At 43.2% G+C, this 22,051-nt stretch overlaps 1 protein-coding gene across 9 annotated transcripts in view; it reads left to right on the forward strand.

Moving 5' to 3' along the window:
* JSRP1 (junctional sarcoplasmic reticulum protein 1) overlaps positions 1-22,051 on the forward strand; it is a 110,297-nt gene that overhangs the window by 51,905 nt on the left and 36,341 nt on the right. For 4 of the 9 annotated variants that reach the window (XM_056574083.1, XM_056574138.1, XM_056574121.1 and 1 more), the window contains 3 exons: positions 7,085-7,251; positions 17,871-18,028; positions 19,439-19,506. In XM_056574083.1, the coding sequence (XP_056430058.1) occupies positions 17,887-18,028; positions 19,439-19,506 (210 nt within the window). In that variant the 5' untranslated portion in view covers positions 7,085-7,251; positions 17,871-17,886. Of the gene's footprint in view, positions 1-3,996; positions 4,056-5,692; positions 5,745-7,084; positions 7,252-17,870; positions 18,029-19,438; positions 19,507-22,051 lie in introns of all 9 variants that reach the window. The other 5 variants (XM_056574103.1, XM_056574147.1, XM_056574093.1 and 2 more) reach the window with 3 other exon arrangements.

Genomic DNA, 22,051 nt, shown 5'->3' on the forward strand with positions numbered 1-22,051 from the left:
CCATACATTTTATGATATAATGAGTGATGTCATTACAAAGGACAACTGGTCACGCAAAAAATAAGCCCTCATACTAGTCTGTGGATGAAAATATAAAAGAGTTATGATTTTTAGAAGGCGAGGAGGAAAAAATGAAAACGTAAAAATTAAATTGTCTGAGTCCTTAAGGGCAAAATGGGCTGAGTCCTTAAGGGGTTAAGGACACAGACAATTTTATTGTTGCATTTTCATTTTTGCTCCTCGCCTTCTAAAAATAATAACTCATAACTATATATAACTAAATCATAACTATATTTTCATCCACATACCCATATGAGGGCATGTTTTTTGCATGACTAATTGTCCTTCATAATGACATCAATCCTTTTACCATAAAATGTATGGCGTAATAAAAAAAAAAAATTTTTTGTGTGGGGAACTGAATAGAAAACCGCAGTGTAGCAAATTTTGGAAGGTTTCATTTTCACGCTGTAGACTTTACGGTAAATATGACATGTTTTCTTTATTCTGTGGGTCAATAAGATTAAAATGATACCCATGACTACATACTTTTCTATTATTGTAAATAATAGAATAAATAAAATGTTAATACATTTTTTAAATCAAATTAGTACATTTAAAATCCCTCTATTTTGACAACCTATAACTTTTTCATTTTTCCGTATAAGCGGCGGTATGAGGGCTAATTTTTTGCGCCGTGTTCTGTACTTTTTATTGGTACCACATTTTCGTATATCAAGCTAAATATAAACTAAATAAACTATAAATAAAGCAGCAATTGTGGACTTTTTTTTTTTTTTTTTTTTTTTTTTTTTTACGTTTACGCCGTTCACCGTACGGGATTATTAACAATATATTTTGATAGTTCGGACATTTACGCATGCGGTGATACCAAAGATGTTTATAATTTTTTGGGGATAAAATGAGTTAAAGGGACAATTTACATTTTTATTGGGGGAGGGAATTTTTCAAATTTTTTCCTATTTATTTTTTCCTTTTTTTTAAATTTTTTTTAACACTTTTTATGTTCCCATAGGGGAATATTTATTGCAATCACTTGATTGCAGATACTGAATAGTGCTATGCATAGGGCATAGCACTGATCAGTATTATCAGCTATCTTCTGCTCTTGTTTGCTCAATCGCAGACCAGAGCAGAAAACCCAAGGAAAGCGGCGGAGGCAGGTGAGGGGAGCTCTGTCTGCCGTTCTGGATGATCGGATCCCTGCTCCTCATCCATTTTAGTGACCACACTGCTGCAGATGCCGTGATCTGTATTGATCACGTCATCTGAGGTGTTAATGGCACACGTCAGCGCAATCACTGACCATTACCTGCGGGTCCCTGGCTTCTAGTGATGCGATGCGAGGAGGTTTTTTTTCACATTTTAAAAAAAGAAAATCTTTATTGATCACAGCATATGAGGAGTTAATGGCGGACATCAGGGGTTAATGGCAAACATTACCGGCGGTTCCCTGGCTGCTGATAGTTATGCATGCATGCATACTCTGGTGCTCGCGTTATGTATAGGACGTAAATGTATGACCTGGTGCGTTAAGTACTAGGCCTGTGGTCGGCAAGCTGCGGCTCTTCACGCATTTTAATGCGGCTCTTGCAGTGCGGTCGGGCCGCGGCGGCCGCCCATGCACACTGGTAACATACAAGGGCCTGATACTAGTATCAGGCCCTTGTATGCAGAGCAGCAGCGGCCGCATAGTGCCGACCACTGCTGTATGCTAAAAACCAGGGTGCCTCCAGCTGTTGTGAAACTACAACTCCCAGCATGCCCGGAGCGGCAATGGCTGTCCGGGCATGCTGGTAGTTGTAGTTTCACAACAGCTGGAGGCCCCCTGGTTTTTAATATACAGTATTAGTTTTTACCTGCTCTGGCCGGCCCCCGCCTGCAGCCGCACACGGGAGCCGGCCCGGGCAGATAATCATAGGTTTTCCTATGCCGGACATCCCTGTGTCCCGAAAAATCTTTTCGGGACATAAGGATGTCCGCGAGCCACTAACCATTCCCCGCCCACCGCGCGTCCTCCTCCGGTCCTCCTGCGGTCTTCCTGCGATCCTCCGCCTCTCTATGGTTGTACGCACGGGACCTCAGTGACGTCTCGTGCGTACAACCATAGAGGCGCAGGAGGACCGGAGGAAGACACGCGCCGGCCGGAGCCTGGTAAGTGACCGACGGCACGTCATCTTCAGTGTTCCGGTCACCGCTCCTCCGGTCCCGGCACCTACTGCTATGGTCCATAGGCCATAGCAGTAGATGGTGACCCCGGCCGGAGGAGCGGTGACCGGAACACTGTGGAGGGCAGTATACAGACATACAGCCTCCAGCCGTACACTGTATATGGCTTGAAGCTGTATGTCTGTGGGGGGGAACTATACTGACAACTATTGTGGGGGGAACTATACTGCCAACTATTGTGGGGGGAACTATACTGCCAGCTATTGTGGGGGGAACTATACTGCCAAGTATTTTGGGGGAACTATACTGACAACTATTGTGGGGGAACTATACTGCTAACTATTGTGGGGGAACTATACTGCCAACTATTGTGGGGGAACTATACTGCCAACTATTGTGGGGGGGAGCTGCCTACCATTGTGGGGGAACTATACTGCCAACTATTGTAGGGGGAGCTGCCTACCATTGTGGGGGAACTATACTGCCAACTATTGTGGGGGGGAGCTGCCTACCATTGTGGGGGAACTATACTGCCAACTATTGTAGGGGGGAGCTGCCTACTATTGTGGGGGAACTTCCTAATATTGTGGGGGAAGCTGCCAACTATTGTGGGGGAGCTGCCTACTATTGTGGGGAAACTGCTGACCTAATGTGGGGGAGCTGCCTACTATTGTGGGGGAACATGCTGCCTACCTAATGTGGGGGGAACTATACTGCCTACCTAATGGGGGGGGACTACAAGGTACCGTACATCACGGTAGGAGGGGTAGTCTTATACTGCGAGTATGTCCCAAACTCTATATTTTAACTGTGAAAGTTGGGGGTCGTCTTATACGCCGGCATATACGGTATATGTGAGGGGCACATGACAGGGGGCATTATATGTGGGGGCACATGACAGGGGGCATTATAAGTGAGGGGCATATGTCAGGGGGGTATTATATTGTGAGGGGCACAGGACATGGGCCCCCACATATAATAAAAACTTATTGAAACTAAAAACAGTGTTTCATCCTATGTATTTTCGGTTTTAAAAATGTGGCTCTCAAAATAAATTTCAATCGTGGTTTTGGCGAGATTTGGCTCAGTTGAAAAAAAAAAAGGTTGCCCACCACTGTACTAGGCCATCAGGACATACATTTACGTCCTATTTCGTTAAGGGGTTAAGCATAGTGTTACATAAACTTTAACAACTGGGGGAGATCACAGGGACATTTTATGAGCTCCTTCTAGCTGAGGATCATCGTGGTCAGAAATATTACCTCTATGATCTTTTTCCAGAACCTTTCTAGTTTGCCAATTCTGCCACACATGTCAGATATTGATATGGTAACAGAGATGGATTCAATTATGTCTGAAATAGGAACTTCTTTCTTCTTACAGGGATAGTCACATTGTGTAGCCAGAAGGCCAAAGCAAATAGACACTTTTGTTAGGCTTCTTTCACACTGCTGTTGTGACCTGGCAGTACACCAGCCATTGCAAATTGACAGGAGAAAAGTTAGTGCATGCTCCGTCTTTTTCCCCACTATATTCCTGTAAAACAGCGGACCCCATTATAATCAATGGGAACCGGCCGTGCTGGTTTATATTAGATTACACACAAGTCTATGTTGTCTATCATGTCATGTACCACCTCCCATAATGAGTGTATTTGGATGAATGTATAATAGAAGATATTTAATAAGTTTACAATTATTTTTTCATTATATGATTAAAGTGTACTGGTCATTTATAAAAACTTATCATGTGCAAAAGTTTTGATAATTTTTTTGAAATGAGCATGCTTCTCTCCCCTGCTTTTAGCCATATTCGTCCTGCTTCACAGGAAGACCCCACAGACTTTTAATGGAGGTAGCTGGGAGGTGAGGAGTATATATGGTTTTGTTTCCTGTAGAAACCTGTGCTAACATTTAAGACTGTAGACACTTGCTCAACTGTATTCTTGATCCAGTTTTTGTCACTTTTCAAACAGTTTTGTGTAACTTCTTATGTTGTGTCTCTGCAGTCTGTATATTTCTATATTCCTCTTCACGCAGCTCAAATTCTTTCTTTCAGCCAGTGTTATCTCGAAAAAACTAGTTTGGTGTTGGCTTACGTTGTTGTTTTTTTTTCTCTTTTGGCAATAAATCCTAAACAATTTATATGCTGCTATCCCAGCCCTTTCGAAAGAATGTATTTTTCCATTATAAAAGTCTGTATCGGCTGCTTATTTGATGCTGCAGATATCAATGCAACTAAATGATTGAACAAAGGCATAAAATCTGTAGCGGATTCTGTATGTGTGAATGTACCCTAAGGGGTATGTTCACACAAGACTGAAATACTGCATATTTTCCTAAATGAATAAGGAAATCAACATTTACAGCATGTTAGTCCTCTGTTGCTATATTTGCTATATTTGTTAGTAGCGCTGCACAATAAATCACAATTGCATTGCGATTTATGCAATACATCCCAACCCTCTTCCATAAACTGCCCCCACCCGCCCACTGTGCAATTAGCTAAGGCAGCCAAGCATCATATCATGCAAGCAGGGAGCTGGACTGGGCCACAAACGAAATTCAAATGCTAGGTCAGTGTTTCCTTACCAGGGCGCTCCAGCTGTTGCAAAATTACAACTTCAAGCATGCTGGGAGTTGTAGTTTTGCATCAGCTGGAGGCACCCTGGTTGGGAATCACTGTCCTAAGTGATAATAGGAGTTCAGGGGAAATATTAAATAAATGGTTATAATGCTCATGTAGCCCCAGTCCCCATAGTTCTACCACAGATCGTTTTCTCCTCCATGTAGTCTCAGTATTTTATCTGTGGCTTGCAACAAGCAGCAGGTTCCAGGACCTGTCTGACACAGCCAGTCAGTGGCTGCAGCAGTGTCATGTGTGTTATGTTTCCCCCCGTGCCATGGCATAACATTAATGAGGCAAGATATGACATGAGGAGGGTGGGGGGGATGGAATGAAAGGGAGGCGTGGGCATAAAATTGAATGTGACATGGGGTGTGAAGTTTTTTTGTTTCGTTTTTTACACCCTTTGCCTTGACATATCTCATGTGTGCTTCCCCCACATTTATCAAAGAGATGCATGTTCTTCATAAATGACAAAGATTGGCTTAGATGTAGACAAGTTTCTAGTTGTGGTATGGGCTGGTGTGAGATTGCGCAAAAATTTGAGGATTTATGACAAAATTTGTTGACCCACACGCAATGATAAATGTATCGACTCTTTTAAACGCAATGATAAATTGCCCCATGTGTCTTGGCTTTCCGGTCTATTCTGGTTTGATTACACTATGGGGAAGATTTATTAAACTTTGTGCATAAGAACAGTGGAGCAGTTGCCCCTACCAACCAATCAATTTTCAGCTTTGCAGTTTCAGGAATCTTTTTTTAAAAGTACCAGGGTCTGTAATCTATACACCATTTATTTAATAAATTTTTTCATCTCTCCCCCCTGTCTATATTCATTTTGTGTATATCATATTACTGTTTTTGTCATCCCCAGATTAACCGCTGTATACTATAAGATACACGGGGAAACGCGTTGGGATATACAGGTGTTCATCATAGGAGAATTACCTATTTATGTCTATGTATTATGTTTCTTATTCTATTTTTTGATTGCTATGGGAATTTTAAATTAACTAATAAATAATATTTTTAACTCTATGGTAAAGTTTAGATTTTTCTGATAAAATTAGCTAAGGGACACTGGTGTGTCTAATTGTCAGCGATAGTGTATAGGAGAGAAATATCCTGCTGTAAATGTTCTAATTGTGCCGATAAGCCATTTATTGCCAGAAAAATATCTCTTAAAGAGGGCTCAACTTTGTTATTAATAGCTTCACTACTACCCCCATCCTCCCTTAACATAGCAGACTTGATAGGATTTGACATTACATCTCCCAAGACATAGCTCACGGCACCCAGTTCAGGGTTATGGCTGTCTCTCCACTGTGCAGTGTCCGTCTCTGTCCAAGGAGGCTTTTTCCAGCCGTAGATGGCCCTCTCTCTGCCAGCATCAGTGCGGGCTAAGCGCTCCAACTGGCACGCCACATCCTTACGCCATGGGGAGAGAGCTACATTGTCCACCTGCACAGCTCCGGTCTCCTCCTTACCTAGGCTGCGCTCAGGCATCTCCACGGCCGCCTGCGGCTTTGGACGCCAAGGCCCTTATCTCCGTCATCACTGCTCCTGTCCTGTAGCCCCAGGAAGGTACTACACAGCCGGCATGGCAGGGAAGTGTGGCAAGCTCAGCACAGCACGCTGCTCACAGGGCTTCTGGTGGGAGTCTCAGGAGTTCCGGAGGTCAAGTCAGTGCTCTCAGCTGGAACGGGAGTCGGTCCAGAGCACAGCTGCCTACATCATGTAAGGGCCGCACCCCTTCCTGCAAGCTTGGAGAGATTAACTACTGCTCTAGACAGTTCCTGACACGGAGAGAGGTGTCAGCAGAGAGCCCTGTGGTCAGACTGGAAAGAACTGCACAACTTCCTCTGTACTATGCAGTAGCTGATAAGTACTAGAAGGAGTATGACTTTTAAATAGAAGTAATATACAAATCTGTTTTATTTTCTGCCACCAGTTGATTTAAAAACATTTGTTTTTGACTGGAGTACCCCTTTAAGGGATTAAAGTAATTGGCTGTAGCATGATTTGTAATAAAATGCTCAATGTTTGTCTACTGAGAATGCCCGGCTGTGTGCTAATTAAATTATTTAACCGTTGCAAGATGCATGGGTATGACGTATGGTCTCAATACATGTGAGTGTTGTCCATGTACTTCTGACCATGTAATTTATGCAATGGAAAAAAATTATCTTTTTAGTTATAAGGAAAAAAGATATTTGTAGAAAATAGACATATTTTAAAGATAGGACATTTTTTCTCTCTCCCACAGTCAACTACAGCTATAACAACATATGAAAATTACATCCCCATGGCTTATATTTCTTCATGATTGGGTGTTACTTTACACCAGCTGAGTTTTGCACCTGTCTCTGTATATTTAGCTGTCTCCTGTGCCAGTGGGGTATGGACATGTAGTGTGGAACTGAAATCTAAAAGGTAAGGGACACCTTTTTATTTCTATTCTTTTCAAATGGATGATTTCAAATGGAACCTAGAAATAAATATTGAGAACCTCCTAAGGTAGAAAATGAGCCGTTTGATTCAAGTAGTCAAGAAATGCCATGCAAGTATACTATATTTAGTAAGGTAGCTTAGTAAAGCTGGCAGTCACTACAGTTAAACCCCTTCAGTGCAGCAGGCTCTTCTCAAATTAGAAAGTTAACCAGTTTTCTACAAATGCTGTTGTTTAAATGTCATGTATTCAAAAGGTTTTCAGTGATGGGCATCTCATAAAAAAAACCTTATATAGTAAGGTAGGGATTCTGTGGCTAGATTTGCATTAAACATTGTTAATGTTAAGGAGTACATCAGCCAGACCACTACTTATTTTCAAAGGCACTTTTTTTCCAAACTAATCCAATTTTGACCCTCATGGGAAATTATAAAAAAAAATCTGCACATTAAAACTGAACAAATTGCCGTAAAGTAAAGGTTCATCAAACATTTCAAGGAGTTATCCTTCTGGGACCTGGAAAAAATAATAGAAATTAACGAATGAAGCTGATTGGTAAAAATCTTATGTCTTGCAAGGGGTCCAAATCTCCCATAGGAATAGAATGTTGGTGGTGCATGCGCACGGCTGCTCCATTTATTGTCTACATAAGCTGCGGAAGATAGCAAGGAGCTGTATTTGGCTATCTCAATCAGCTCCCATAGACAATGAGTGGGCTCCATGGGCAACTGCCACTCTATTCTAATAGGAGACTCAATACACTGTTCTTGATATTGTGGGTAGTCCCAGTAGCTTGACCCTCACCATCATACACTTGCCCCCCCTGTGGATCATATACTTGTTCCTTATTCTGCGGATAGAAGATAAGCGATAGTAGTTGGACAACCTCTTTAAAGGAGTTTTCTGGGGGGAACCTTTTTTTTTTATTACCTGTTGTTGCTCTGCCCCTGGTCCTCTTTGCTTCATTTAGCTTTTATGTTGTCCTAACCCTGTAAAAACTGCTTACTCACTGCGTCCAGTGACTGGTGAGTGGTCATTTTCAGTATTTTCCTGGCATCACTGGAAGTAGGAAGATGCACAGGACCAAGGACTGAGTGCCATCAGAAAGTCATCAGTCCGGGAATGGGAGTGAGTATAGCTTATTTTTTATTCAGGCATATAAGATATATGTGTGTGTGTGTATATATATATATATATATATATATGTATATGCAACTTCAGTTGTGCCATAACTGCTGCGACAGATACACCTAAAATAGGGCAAAGACATCATTAGGGTTTGAAGCAAGAATATTTTATTGCATGAATGGAATACAGTCACATAACCAGAACTTTAAATGCTTACATCATTTCACAATGTGGATCCAGAATGCATCTGGAGTAACATGAAGATTTCTACCTGCCGAGTTTCTTTATAATATGAGCTGGGGTATTATTCTTAGAAGCGGCCGAGGCTGCTCCTATTCTGAAAGAATGGCCAGATATGGACATCGAGTTGACTCCCATATTACTCAGTAACACACGGATGTATTTCATAAACACTGCAGTTGTTAACGGCACACCAGATGTAGGGAACAATGGAGAATCAGGTGGCTCCCCGCTAATGACCCGTAACCACACTGACCATAACAGGACACCAAGAGTTACCGGTAGGGAAATACTTAAAGGGGTACTCCACTGCTCAGCATTTGGAACAAACGGCGCTGGTGCCGAGAGCTCGTGATGTTATAGCCCCGCTCCATTATGATGTCATGCCCCGCCCCCTCAATGTAAGTCTATGGGAGGGGGTGTAACGGCTGTACCAGAGTTTCCGCAGAGTGTAGTGTCAGGACATAGGAGTCACACTACACTATTTGTGACTACCTTAAAAAAGCCAAAAAAGCATTTGTCTTAGTGAATTCACCCGGCCTGAGGAATCTGTAATATGCTAGATACATGGCAGTTTTAATGAGTAAACTTAAAGTATGACCAAAGGGCATGCCAGTCAGGACCTGTGCCAAAGACCTGAATAGCTGCCCAGACACAGGTTGACGCGTTGAGCCTGATGTACTGTTAACTTTACTGATCCCTTTAAGGATTGCTTGGATAAGATGGGTGTAAAAGAGCGACAGCTTTCTGGACACTAAGATCTGAAAGTGCTGGATGCCCGAGAGCTAGAGTTTTATTGTGTTGTGACACAGTTTTAGGTTTGAATGGCAGAAAGCAACAAAAGCCAGTAGGTATTTGATATTACCAAGCTGCTGCTGAGGGTATGTATGCTGGAACTTGCCAAACAACCTCCATGCGGTGTTGTATGATTTGAGCGTATTGTATGAAAGCGACTATGAAATTAGCATACAGCTTCAAATCCGAATTTAACATTGCCATAGGTCTAAAATTGCTTGGTTCATCCGTTTTTTTGCCCTCTTTCGTTATGGTCACTTTTATGGCTTTTAACATTTCATTTGGAAAGGTTGCTAATAACATTGCCTCATTATACATCCTAGCCAAATATGGTACGAGTAGGGAGCCATGGACTTTATAGTAATCATTAGGCAGCCCATCCGGCCTTGGTGTTTTATTACTTTTAAGATTTTTGATCGCATACGCCCCTTCTCCTGTGGTTATTTTACTTGACAATTCAGCCAGTTGGAAAGGGGAGGGGAGCTGTATTTCCCCTAAAAATTTCAGAATATTAGCTCCTAGCATGCCCAGACTGTCCAGGCATGCTGGGAGTTGTAGTTCTGCAACATCTGAAGGGCCAGATATTGCAGAACTACACGCCTAGCATCCCTGACTGTCTGGGCATGCTGAGAATTGTAGTATTGCAACAGCTGTATGCACACTGGTTGGGAAACACTGAGCTAGAGTCTGTTTCCTAACTCAGTGATTCCAACCTGTGTGCCTCCAGCTGTTGCAAAACTACAATTTCCAGAATGCACTGACAGACCGTACATGCTGGGAGTTGTAGTTTTGCAACAGCTGGAGGCACACGGGTTGGAATCACTGAGCTAGAGTCTGTCTCTTAACTCAGTGGTTCCCCACCAGTGTGCCTACAGCTGTTGCAAAACTACAACTTCCAGCATGTACGGTCTGTCAGTGCATTCTGGGAGTTGTAGTTTTGCCACAGCTAAAGGTTTGGGCCCCCCCCATGTGAGTGTACAGGGTACATTCACAGGGGCGGTTTACAGTGGGTTTCCTTCTACAAGTTTGAGCTGCGGCAAATTTTCCGCCGCAGCTCAAACTCCCAGCAGAAAACTCACTGTGAACCCAACCGTGTGAATGTACCCTTAAAACACTACACTAACATAAAATAAAAAGTAAAACACTACATATACACCCCCTTACACGTCCACCCCACCCCTAATGAAAATGGAAAATGTCTCATACAGCAGTGTTTCCTAAACGGAGCCTCCAGCTGTTGCAAAACAACAACTCCCAATATTGCCGGACAGCCATTGACTGCCCTGGCAGGCTGGGAGTCTTGCAACAGCTGGAGGCACCCTGTTTGGGAAACACTGCTGTATGGTTTTATTGGAGACAAGCCCCATCCTTGTATTCAGGTCCGCCCATATTGCAAATTCCTCATTTAGGCCTCAAATACACATGGAACTCTCTCACTTCAGAGCCCTGTCGTATTTCAAGGCAACAGTTTAGGGCCACATATGGGGTATTTCCATACTCAGGAGAAATTGCGTTACAAATTTTGGGGGGATTTTTCTCTTTTACCCCTTATGAAAAGGTAAAGTTGGGGGCTACACCAGCATGTTAGTGTAAAGAAATAAAAAAATTTACACTAACATGCTGGTGTTGCCTTATACTTTTCATTTTCGCAAGAGGTAAAAGGAGAAAACCCCCCTCCCAAAAAAAACCTGAAATGCTGGAGTTACCTCAAATTTTTCATTTTCACAATGGGTAATAGGAAAAAAGCCTCCCAAAATTTGTAACACCATTTTTTCTGAGTAAGAACATACGCCATGTAAAGTGCTCTGCGAGCGAACTACAATGCTCGGAAGAGAAGGAGCGCCATTGGGCTTTTTGAGAGAGGATTGAAGGGGTATTCCAGGCCAAAACTTTTTTTATATATCAACTGGCTGCGGAAAGTTAAACAGATTTGTAAATTACTTCTAATAAAAAATCTTAATCCTTCCAATAGTTATTATCTTCTGAAGTTGAGTTGCTGTTTTCTGTCTAACTGCTTTCTGATGACTCACGTCCCGTGACATCATCATTGAGCAGTTAGACAGAAAACTTCAGAAGCTAATAACTATTGGAAGGAAGGGGGTGATTAAAACTTTTATTAGGGAAGGGGTTAAATGATCTTTATTCACTTTTTTTCCCCACTTTGTTTATTTACAAGTCTGTTTAACTTTCCGGAGCCAGTTGATATATAAAAAAAAGTTTTTGCCTGGAATACCCCTTTAAGCTGGAATTGAAGGCAATGTGCGTTTACAAAGCCCCCATGGTGCCAGAACAGTGGACCCCCCCCCCCCCCCAAATGGGACCCCATTTTGGAAATTGCATCCCTCATGGAATGTAACAAGGGGTGCAGTGATCATTTACACCCCACAGGTGTCGACCGTAAAAATGAAAAATGTAAATTTTCATTTGCACAGCCCACTGTTCAAAAGATCTGTCAAATGCCTGTCCACTGTTCCAAAGATCTGTCACTGCACCCCTTATTAAATTCTGTGAGGGGTGTAGTTTCCAAAATAGGGTCACATGTGGGGGGATTCCACTGTTCTGGCACCACGGGGGGCTTTGTAAACGCACATGGCCCTCGACTTCCATTCCAAACAAATTCTCTCTCTCTCTAAAAGCTCAATGGCGCTCCTTCTCTTCTGAGCATTGTAGTTCGCCCACAGAGCACTATACATCCACATATGAGGTATTTCCATATTCAGAAGAAATGGGGTTAAAACATTTTGGGGGCTTTTTCTCCTATTACCCCCTTTTTTTTACATCCCAATTTTACGAAAGTTCGTCAATCACCTGTGGGGTGTTAAGGCTCACTATACCCCTTGTTACATTCCTTCAGGGGTGTAGTTTCCAAAATTGTATGTCATGTGTTTGTTTTTTTTTTTTGTTTTTTTTTTAACTGTTCTGGCATCATGGGGGCTTCCTAAATGCGACATGCCCCCCAAAAACCGTTTCAGCAAAATTCGCTCTCCAAAAGCCCAATGTCGCTCCTTCCCTTCTGAGCCCTCCATTGCACCCACATGTGACCCTATTTTGGAAAATACACCCCTCACAGAATTTAATAAGGGGTGCAGTGAACATTTACACCCCACTGGCGTTTGCCAGATCTTTAGAACAGTGGGCTGTGCAAATGAAAAATAACATTTTTCATTTTCACGGACCACTGTTACAAAAATCTGTCAGACACCTGTGAGGTGTAAATGCTCACTGCACCCCTTATCACAATACGTGAAGGGTGTAGCTTCCAAAATGGGGTCACATGTGGGGGGGGGGGATCCACTGTTCTGGCACTATGGGGGCTTTGTAAATACACATGGCCTTCAATTTCGGACACATTCTCTCTCCAGAAGCCCAATGGCGCTCCTTCTCTTCTGAGCATTGTAGTTCGCCCGCAGAGCACTTTACATCCACATATGGGGTATGTTCTTACTCAGAAGAAATGGGGCTACACATTTGGGGGGCTTTTTTCCTATTCTCCCTTGTGAAAATGAAAAACGTAGGGTAACACCAGCATTATAGTGAAAAATTTTCACATCCAACTTTAACGAAACTTCGTCAATCACCTGTGGGGTGTTAACTCCTTGTGGACGAAGGGCGTATGCATACGCCCTCGCGTCCCGTCACTTAAGGACGGAGGGCGTATCCATACGCCCTCGGCATTTCCGATCACTGCCGCTCGCCAGGCGTTGATCGAACCGGGATGCCTTCTGATATCTATCAGCATGCATCCCCTGGCAATGCCTAGGGGGGTCCTGAGACCCCCCCATATCGGCGATCGCAGCAAATCGCAGATCAATTCAGACCTGCGATTTGCCGCGATCCGGGCAAATCGGGTCACTGGTGACCCGATCTCCCGGAAAATAAGACTGATCCGACCAGCCTAAAGCATAGGAGCGAGGTGGCAATGTTGCCACCCCCTCCTATTCCCTGCCATTGGTCGGTCAGGCTGACCACCAATGGCAGGAGGGGGGCGGGGGGTTACAGTTCATTTCCCCCCACTCTGCGCACCGATCGAAGTCGGTACAGAGCAGGGGGAACACGGGCGGCGAGGTGAGGGACATGGCCCGGCTTACCCGGACCGGAGGAGGAGGCGGCAGAGGCGACATCCCGGAGTAGCGGCGCGAGCAGGAGGAGCGGCGGCCGGAAAGTGCTTCTGAGAAGGCTGCAGTGAAGATCGCGATAAATGATCTTCACTGTGGCCTTCTAAAAGCTGCAAAACTACAACTCCCAGCATGCCCACACAGCCAAAAGCTGTCTGGGAATGCAGGGAGTTGTAGTTTTGCAACATCTGGAGGGTCACAGTTTGGAGACCACTGTGTAATGGTCTCTAAACTGTGGTCCTCCAGATGTTGCAAAACTACAACTCCCAGCATGCACTGACTGTCTGGGCATGCTGGGAGTTGTAGTTTTGCAACATCTGAAGTGGCACAGTTTGGAGACCACTATATGGTGGTCTCCAAACTGTAGCCCTCCAGATGTTGCAAAACTACAACTCCCAGCATGCCCAGACAGTCAGGGATGATGGGCGTGTAGTTCGGCAATATCTGGCCCTTCAGATGTTGCAGAACTACAACTCCCAGCATGCCTGGACAGTCTGGGCATGCTTGGAGTTGTAGTTTTGCAACATCTGGAGGGCTACAGTTTGGAGGCCACTGTTCTTCCCCAGTTGTTGCATAACTACAACTCCTAGCATGCCTAGGCATGCTGGGAGTTGTAGTTCTGCAACATCTGAAGGGCCAGATATTGCAGAACTACACGCCCAGCATCCCTGACTGTACGGGCATGCTGAGAATTGTAGTTTTGCAACAGCTGTAGGCACACTGGTTGGGAAACACTGAGCTAGAGTCTGTTTCCTAACTCAGTGGTTCCAACCCGTGTGCCTCCAGCTGTTGCAAAACTACAACTCCCAGAGTGCACTGACAGACCGTACATGCTGGGAGTTGTAGTCTTGCAACAGCTGGAGGCACATGGGTTGGAATCACTGAGCTAGTCTGTTTTCTAACTCAGTGGTTCCCCACCAGTGTGCCTACAGCTGTTGTAAAACTACAACTCCCAGCATGTACGGTCTGTCAGTGCATTCTAGGAGTTGTCATTTTGCCACAGCTGAAGGTTTGGGGTGCCCCCCCCCTTGGGGCGCCCCCCACCCCCCCATGTGAATGTACAGGGTACATTCACACGGGCGGGTTTACAGTGGGTTTCCTTCAAACTTACTGTGAGCCCCCGCCTGTGTGAACACTACACTAACAAATAATAAAAAGTAAAACACTACACATACACCCCCTTACGTCGCCCCCCCCCCAATAAAAATGAAAAACGTCTCATACGGCAGTGTTTCCTAAACGGCGCCTCCAGCTGTGGCAAAACCACAACTCCCAGTGTTGCCGGACAGCCATAGACTGTCCTGGCAGGCTGGGAGTCTTGCAGCAGCTGGAGGCACCCTGTGGGAGACACTGCTGTAGGGTTTTGGTGGAGACAAGCCCCATCCTTGTAACAGGGTCCACCCCTACTGCAAATTCCTTATTCAGGCCTCAAATGCGCACGGCGCTCTCACTTCAGAGCCCTGTCGTATTTCAAGGCAACAGTTTAGGGCCACATATGGGGTATCTCCGTACTCGGGAGAAATTGCGTTACAAATTTTGGGGGGATTTTTCTCCCATTACCCTTCGTAGAAATGGTAAATTTGGGGGAAAAACCTGCACTTTAGTCGTCAAACACCTGTGGGGTGTTAAGGCTCACCGGACCCCTTGTTACGTGCCTTGAGGGGTGTAGTTTCTAAAATAGTATGCCATGTGTTTTTTGTTTGCTGTTCTGGCACCATAGGGGCTTCCTAAATGCGACATGCCCCCAAAAAACATTTCAGCAAAACTCACTCTCCAAAATCCCATTGTCGCTCCTTCCCTTCTGAGCCCTCTACTGCGCCCGCCGAACACTTGACATACACATATGAGTTATTTCCATACTTGAGAGAAATTGGGTTACAAATTTTGGGGGGCTTTTTCTCCTTTTACCCCTTGTAAAATTTCTAAAACTGGGTCTACAAGAACATGCGAGTGTAAAAAATTAAGATTTTGAATTTTCTCCTTCACTTTGCTGCTATTGCTGTGAAACACCTAAAGGGTTAACAAACTTACTGAATGTCATTTTGAATACTTTGAGGGGTGCAGTTTTTATAATGGGGTCATTTATGGGGTATTTCTAATATGAAGGCCCTTCAAATCCACTTCAAAACTGAACTGGCCCCTAAAAAATTCCGATTTTGAAAATTTTGTGAAAAATTGGAAAATTGCTTCTGAACTTTTAAGCCCTCTGATGTTTTCCAAAAGTAAAAACATGTCAACTTCATGATGCAAACATAAAGTAGACATATTGTATATGTGAATCAAAATATTATTTATTTAGAATGTTTATTTTCCTTACAAGCAGAGAGCTTCAAAGTTAGAAAAATGCTAAATTTTCAATTTTTTCATCAAATTTGGGAATTTTTCACCAAGAAATGATGCAAGTATCGACAAAAATTTACCACTAACATAAAGTAGAATATGTCACGAAAAAACAGTCTCGGAATCAGAATGAAAAGTAAAAGCATCCCAGAGTTATTAATGCTTAAAGTGACAGTGGTCAGAATTACAAAAAATGCTCCCGTCCTTAGGGTTATAATGGGCTCCATCCCCAAGGAGTTAAGGCTCACTATACCCCTTGTTACGTTCTTTGAGGGATGTAGTTTCCAAAATTATATGCCATGTGTTTTTGTTTTTACTGTTCTGAAATTATAGGGGCTTCCTAAATGGGACATGCCCCCCAAAAACCATTTCAGCAAAATTCGCTCTCCAAAATAACATTGTCGCTCCTTCCCTTCTGAGCCCTCTAGTGCACCCACAGAGCACTTTACATACACATATGAGGTATTTCCTTACTCGAGAGAAAATTACTTAAAAGTTTTGGGGGGCCTTTTTACCTTTTACCCCTTGTAAAAATGAAATAAATGGGGCTACAATAACATTTTAGTGTAAAAAAATTTAGATTTTGATTTTTCTCCTCCAATTTGCTGCTATTCCTGTGAAACACCTAAAGGGATAACAAACTTTTTGAATGTCATTTTGAATACTTTGAGGGGTGCAGTTTTCATAATGGGGTCCATTATTGGGAATTTCTAACATAAAGACCCTCAAATTCACTTCTAAACTTGACTGGTCCCTGAAAAAATCTGATTTAGAAATTTTCGGGAAAAATTGGAAAATTGCTGCTATACTTTGAAGCCCTCTGATGTCAACTTTATGATGCAAATATAAAGAAGACATATTGTATATGTGAATCAATATGTAATTTTTTTTTACATGTCCCTTTTCCTATCAACCAGAGAGCTTCAAAGTTAGAGAAATGAAACATTTTCAAATTCTTCCTGAAATTTTGGAATTTTTGACCAAGAAATTATGCAAGTATCGACGTAAATTTACAACTAACATAAAGTAGAATATGTCACGAAAAAAAACTATCTCAGAATCAAATTTATAAGTAAAAGCATTCCAGAGTTATTAACTCCTTGGGGACGGAGGGCGTATGTATACGCCCTTGTATCCCGTCACTTAAGGACGGAGGGCGTATCCATACGCCCTCCGTATTTCCGATCACCGCAGCTCGCCGGGCGATGATCGGAATGGGATGCCTGCTAAAATCATTCAGCAGGCATCCTGTGATATCGCCCAGGGGGGTCATGAGACCACCCCTTATCGGCGATCGTTGCAAATCGCTTGTCAATTCAGACGAGCGATTTGCAGCGATTCCGATCCCTGCTGCTCGCTGGGCGGTGATCGGAACGGGATGCCTGCTGAAATAATTCATGCAAATGGCCGGTTTATACAGACCGGCAATTTGCAGCCTTTCTGGGCATTCAGGGGTCTCCATAGATCTGGTGACCCGGATGTAAAGGGGCTACAGAGGCGTTCTAAGGGGGGATTAGTATGGGGGGATTTTAGTAGTTCCCCTCAGTCTCTGCTCTGCTCACCAACTACAAGCTTTTGGTGGGCAGAGCAGGACTTTGAGGTGATTTGGGGGCATCTGGAGGGCAAGGGGAGGGTGCTCCAATCAAAGGGCTGTGGGAGGATCATCACTGATTCCTCTCACAGCTAACATTGAGGCCAGCTACGTCACGTGTGCTATGCCATTTTATTAAGGTGTATCCATATAAATGGCCCACCCTGTAGACTAGCCCCTATGGGAGTTTGAGGGTATGGTCACAGGTACATAATCTGCTGTGGATTATACACTGCAGATTTCATCATTGATTTCCGAGCATGAATTCTGCAGCAGAGAATCTTCAGTAATCCATCAGATTTTGTACATATAAACGTCCTTAGGTTTGTTAATATAAAAAAATTACATATACACTGTATGGGATTGGTAAGTAATTTGATCTTCTCTTTTGTAGCGTGTAAATTACCACAATGAAAAAGAAGCCAGAACAAAAAAGTATTGGCCCTGTGAGAGATGAGGAATTTTCTCCATGGAATGGTATTACTCTTAATAGATGTCTAGCTGTTGCTGCTATTGCCGCCCTTCTGAGTATGGGTTTTCAGGTACTTCAAGGTAGGGTGAACAAACAAATCAATGATTTGTGATCAATGATTGTAAAGGACAATATTCTGTACACTTATTGGTGGTTTATAGCTGTTAAAATATAAAATACAAAAGGGTGGATTAACCTGATGTAGAATGTGCATTAATTGATGTTGAGAGTATGCTTAGTATAAAAGATATTTGCATAATTTTCTGATTATTATTTTACTACTTTTGTTCTCTAAAAATGAATAATTTATCATTCACCAGCATCTGGATTGTCTCTTTTGGGTCAATTTACTTTCAGCTTTTAAAGGGAATCTGTCATCTTCATGCGAGGTAAAGAGCTGCAGACCCCACTAGTTAGGGCATAGGAAGATAAAAAATATCTGTACTCTTGTTTACTGTTTACCTCTTGTTCTAAACAAACCACTTTTGCAGCAGTTCTGAGCTGCATCGGCACGCCTCTGCCCTGTATGATTGGTGTACAGAACTCAGCTTCCAGCACGGATCCCTGTACAGTTAGTTACTATTGCCTGGAGTCAGCAGCTCCGTACCTCATGGGGAACTGACAGATTCTCTTTGAAGTTATAAAATATGTTGATTGAAAGCTGTCTCTATCCCAATCCTTTTTAAGCCAGTGTTTTGTATAATCAGTGAGATGAATCTTACACACACATATTAGAACTAATATGTCCCTTTTATATCATACTTTTTAAAGATTTGCTGTCATTTAAAATATCTTTTGACATGTTGCTCAGACAAGTTATTAATCTCATCATGTTTCACTCCACGACCAACCAGCAGATTCCAACTTTTTCTCTGCATAGAAGCCTATGCAGAGAAAAGGTCTGATCTGCCAGCTAGCTAGGGAATGGATTGCAATGAATCTCACTTCCCCAGTTTATATCTCATGATTGCAGCGGGTATAAGGAGTAAGACCCGAAGCGATAAACAACTTTTGACATGTCTGACCAACATGTCAAAAATTATTATTTACAGTAACACTTTGAGTTTGGGGATTTCCATGACAATCTATCACCTATCCACGGTATAGGTAATAAGTGGTTGATTGGTGGGTATCTGATTTCTGGTACCCCAAAGGATCAGGAAAGCAAGGGTCTGAGTACCCCTGTTTGAATTCAGAGATGGTTGAGAATGAGCACTTCTAACTTTCCGCTTGCAAAATGCCATTATGGGTAGAACCCCTTAAAAAGAAAGTAATAATTTTCTTACATGGCTTGTGAATGTATGTCAGCAACAACAGAAGTGAAATATATCAAGTTCTTTATTGTCATTTAAGAATCCAGTAAGTGGTATCATTGATAGGTAGCTTAGTAGAGTTTAGGTCTGCTTCATAAGAGGAGCCAATACAGAAGATGAAGAAATTGGATGCATAGTTCTGTCTCCTGAGTTAATATTGAATTATGATTTATTAAGATGCTGTTGATGATGACTTAGAAGATGAAGCTAAAGCCTGGACTCTACCCAACCAAAGTGATGAGCTGGTAAGAACCTACTATGCCAATAGCTTTTTGAGTCCTCCAAATAAAATGTATGCATTAGGGTAATGCTTGTAGACTATGTTTGAGCTGTTTAATGTCAATGGCTACCTTTAGCTATGCCACGTTAAAGGGGTTGTCCAGGACTTTTAAATAAACCAGCATGGCATGCCTTTAACCCCTTAAGGACGGAGCCCATTTTCACCTCTAGGACAAAGCCCTTTTTTGTAAATCTGACCACTGTCACTTTAAACATTAATAACTCTGGAATGCTTTTACTTATCATTCTGATTCTGAGATTGTTTTTTCGTGACATATTCTACTTTAACATGGTGGTAAATTTTTGTGGTAACTTGCATCCTTTCTTGGTGAAAAATCCTCAAATTTGATGAAAAAATTTTAAATTTAGCATTTTTTTTTTTTTTTTTTTACTGTAGTTTTTATTAAAGATTTTCACATAAAAAACAAAGTTAGTAAAACACAATCAAAGCATAATCTGGGACAGTGCCCAGTGCGATCGCATCAGGGCAAATGACAAGCTAAGATAGAGACCAGAGCATTCAGAAACAGTTGTAGTCCAAAACATCTAGCCCCAACCTCAGATAAACCATAAACTCTGTAGTAAATGAACATAGTTATATAGCCAAATATTCAAAGAGAGAACTAAAACTCTTCAACACGAAGACAAAGAGAGGAGACAGAAACAAAGACAAAAAAGAGACAAGGACAACAGAACCTCGAACAAACAACAAACAAAAACAAACAAACAACAACAAAAAAAAAGGGGGGGGAGGGGGAACAAGGAGGGAGGGGAAAGAGGGGGGGGGGAGGAAGATGTCAGTACCGCCTCAGGGAGGTTGCCTGTCAGAGAAACGGTCCCATGGTTCCCAAACTGAGAGAAAGGCAGGGATAGTATTATTCAAAGAGGCAGTGAGGTATTCTAAAGAGCGCATATCGAGTATTCGGGAGAGCAGGTCTGATTCAGAGGGAGGAAGAGTCCTCTTCCAACATTTAGCAACAAGTGTCTTAGCTGCCAAGAACATATGCATAGCTAGCTTAAACAGTTTCTTGGGCAGAGCAGAGTGTGAAAGGTGCAAGAGGTAGACCTGAGGGTCAGGAGGGACCGATACTCCAAGAATATCTGATACCAAACGACTCACTAACTCCCAATACCCCGTGATAAGAGGGCAGGACCAGAAAACATGAAACAGTGTACCCAAACCCACCCCACAACGCCAGCACTGGGGGGGGATATCGGGATTCAGCCTATTCAATAACTCTGGAGTATGGTACCAACCCATAAGTAGCTTATATTGAGTCTCCTTATAAGCCGTACATATAGATGCCCTAGAGGCCAGCTCCCATATTATCTTCCATTGAGGGAGAGTGATAGTAGTACTAAGCGCCTCCTCCCAGCGAGACATATAGCGATGAGATACCTGGACTCCCTCCTGAGGTTGGATTAGCAAGGAATAAATATTGGAGAGAAGCCCCCTCGCCTGAGGTCCACCACGACACAGCCGTTCAAAGCCCGTAGGGGAAGACCCCACTAGCGCACCCAGCGTGGAGGACATAAAGTATTGTAGCTGTAAATAATGAAAACGCTCAGACGAGGGGAGATCCCAACGAGACTGTAACTGAGAGAAAGGCAAGAGGGTACGCAACAAAGGGTCAACTACATCCGCCCAGCAAAAAAGGCCTCTAGACCCCCATTCCCTCACCATAAGAGAGGTCAGGCCAGGGGGAAAGCTAGGATGATAAAGGAAAGATTGAAGAGGGGAAGAGGGAGACAGCAATTTAAATTTGACAGAACAGTAATTCCACACATATTTAGAAAATGCCATAGGACCCAGGAGAGGGGAGAGAGTAGGAGCAGAGGCAGGAAGAGTCCAAAGGAGAGCGTTAGGGTGGACAGGCGCTAACCACAGCTTCTCTATTTCCATCCAGCGGCTGTAGGCATGATAGGTGGACCACGCCGCTAGATGGCGCAAATGGGCAGCCCAGTAATACTTCACCACATCCGGGACAGCCAGACCCCCAAACGCCCGCCCAGCCAACATCACGGACATCGGTAGCCGATGCCTTTTCCCGTCCCAAATGAACCGAAAAATAGCCACCTGTAGGGAGCTCAGGGCCGACAGCAGGACCCGAACCGGCAGGGTTTCAAAAAAGTAGAGGAGTTTTGGAAGAACAGTCATTTTCACCGCGGCAATGCGACCAAAAAAAGAAATATATTGCAAGCGCCATTTTTCCATAAGGGCACGGAGATCCCTGAATAGGGGGAGATAGTTGGTGGAGTATAGTGAGGAATAGTGAGAGGAGATCCAGACCCCAAGGTATTTAATAGCAGAGGGAGACCACCGAAAAGAAAAGTTAGAGCGTAAAAGAGTAGAAAGATGAGGGGGAAGGTTAAGAGGAAGGGCCTCTGACTTAGAAAGATTTACCTTGTAGGCAGAAACCACCCCATAGTCATGCAGGACCCTATAGAGAGAAGGAAGAGACAGTAGAGGTCGAGAAAGCGTAAGAAGAACATCATCAGCAAATAAACAAA

This window comes from Hyla sarda, chromosome 1 (genome assembly GCF_029499605.1).
Source record: "Hyla sarda isolate aHylSar1 chromosome 1, aHylSar1.hap1, whole genome shotgun sequence".
NCBI lineage: Eukaryota > Metazoa > Chordata > Amphibia > Anura > Hylidae > Hyla > Hyla sarda.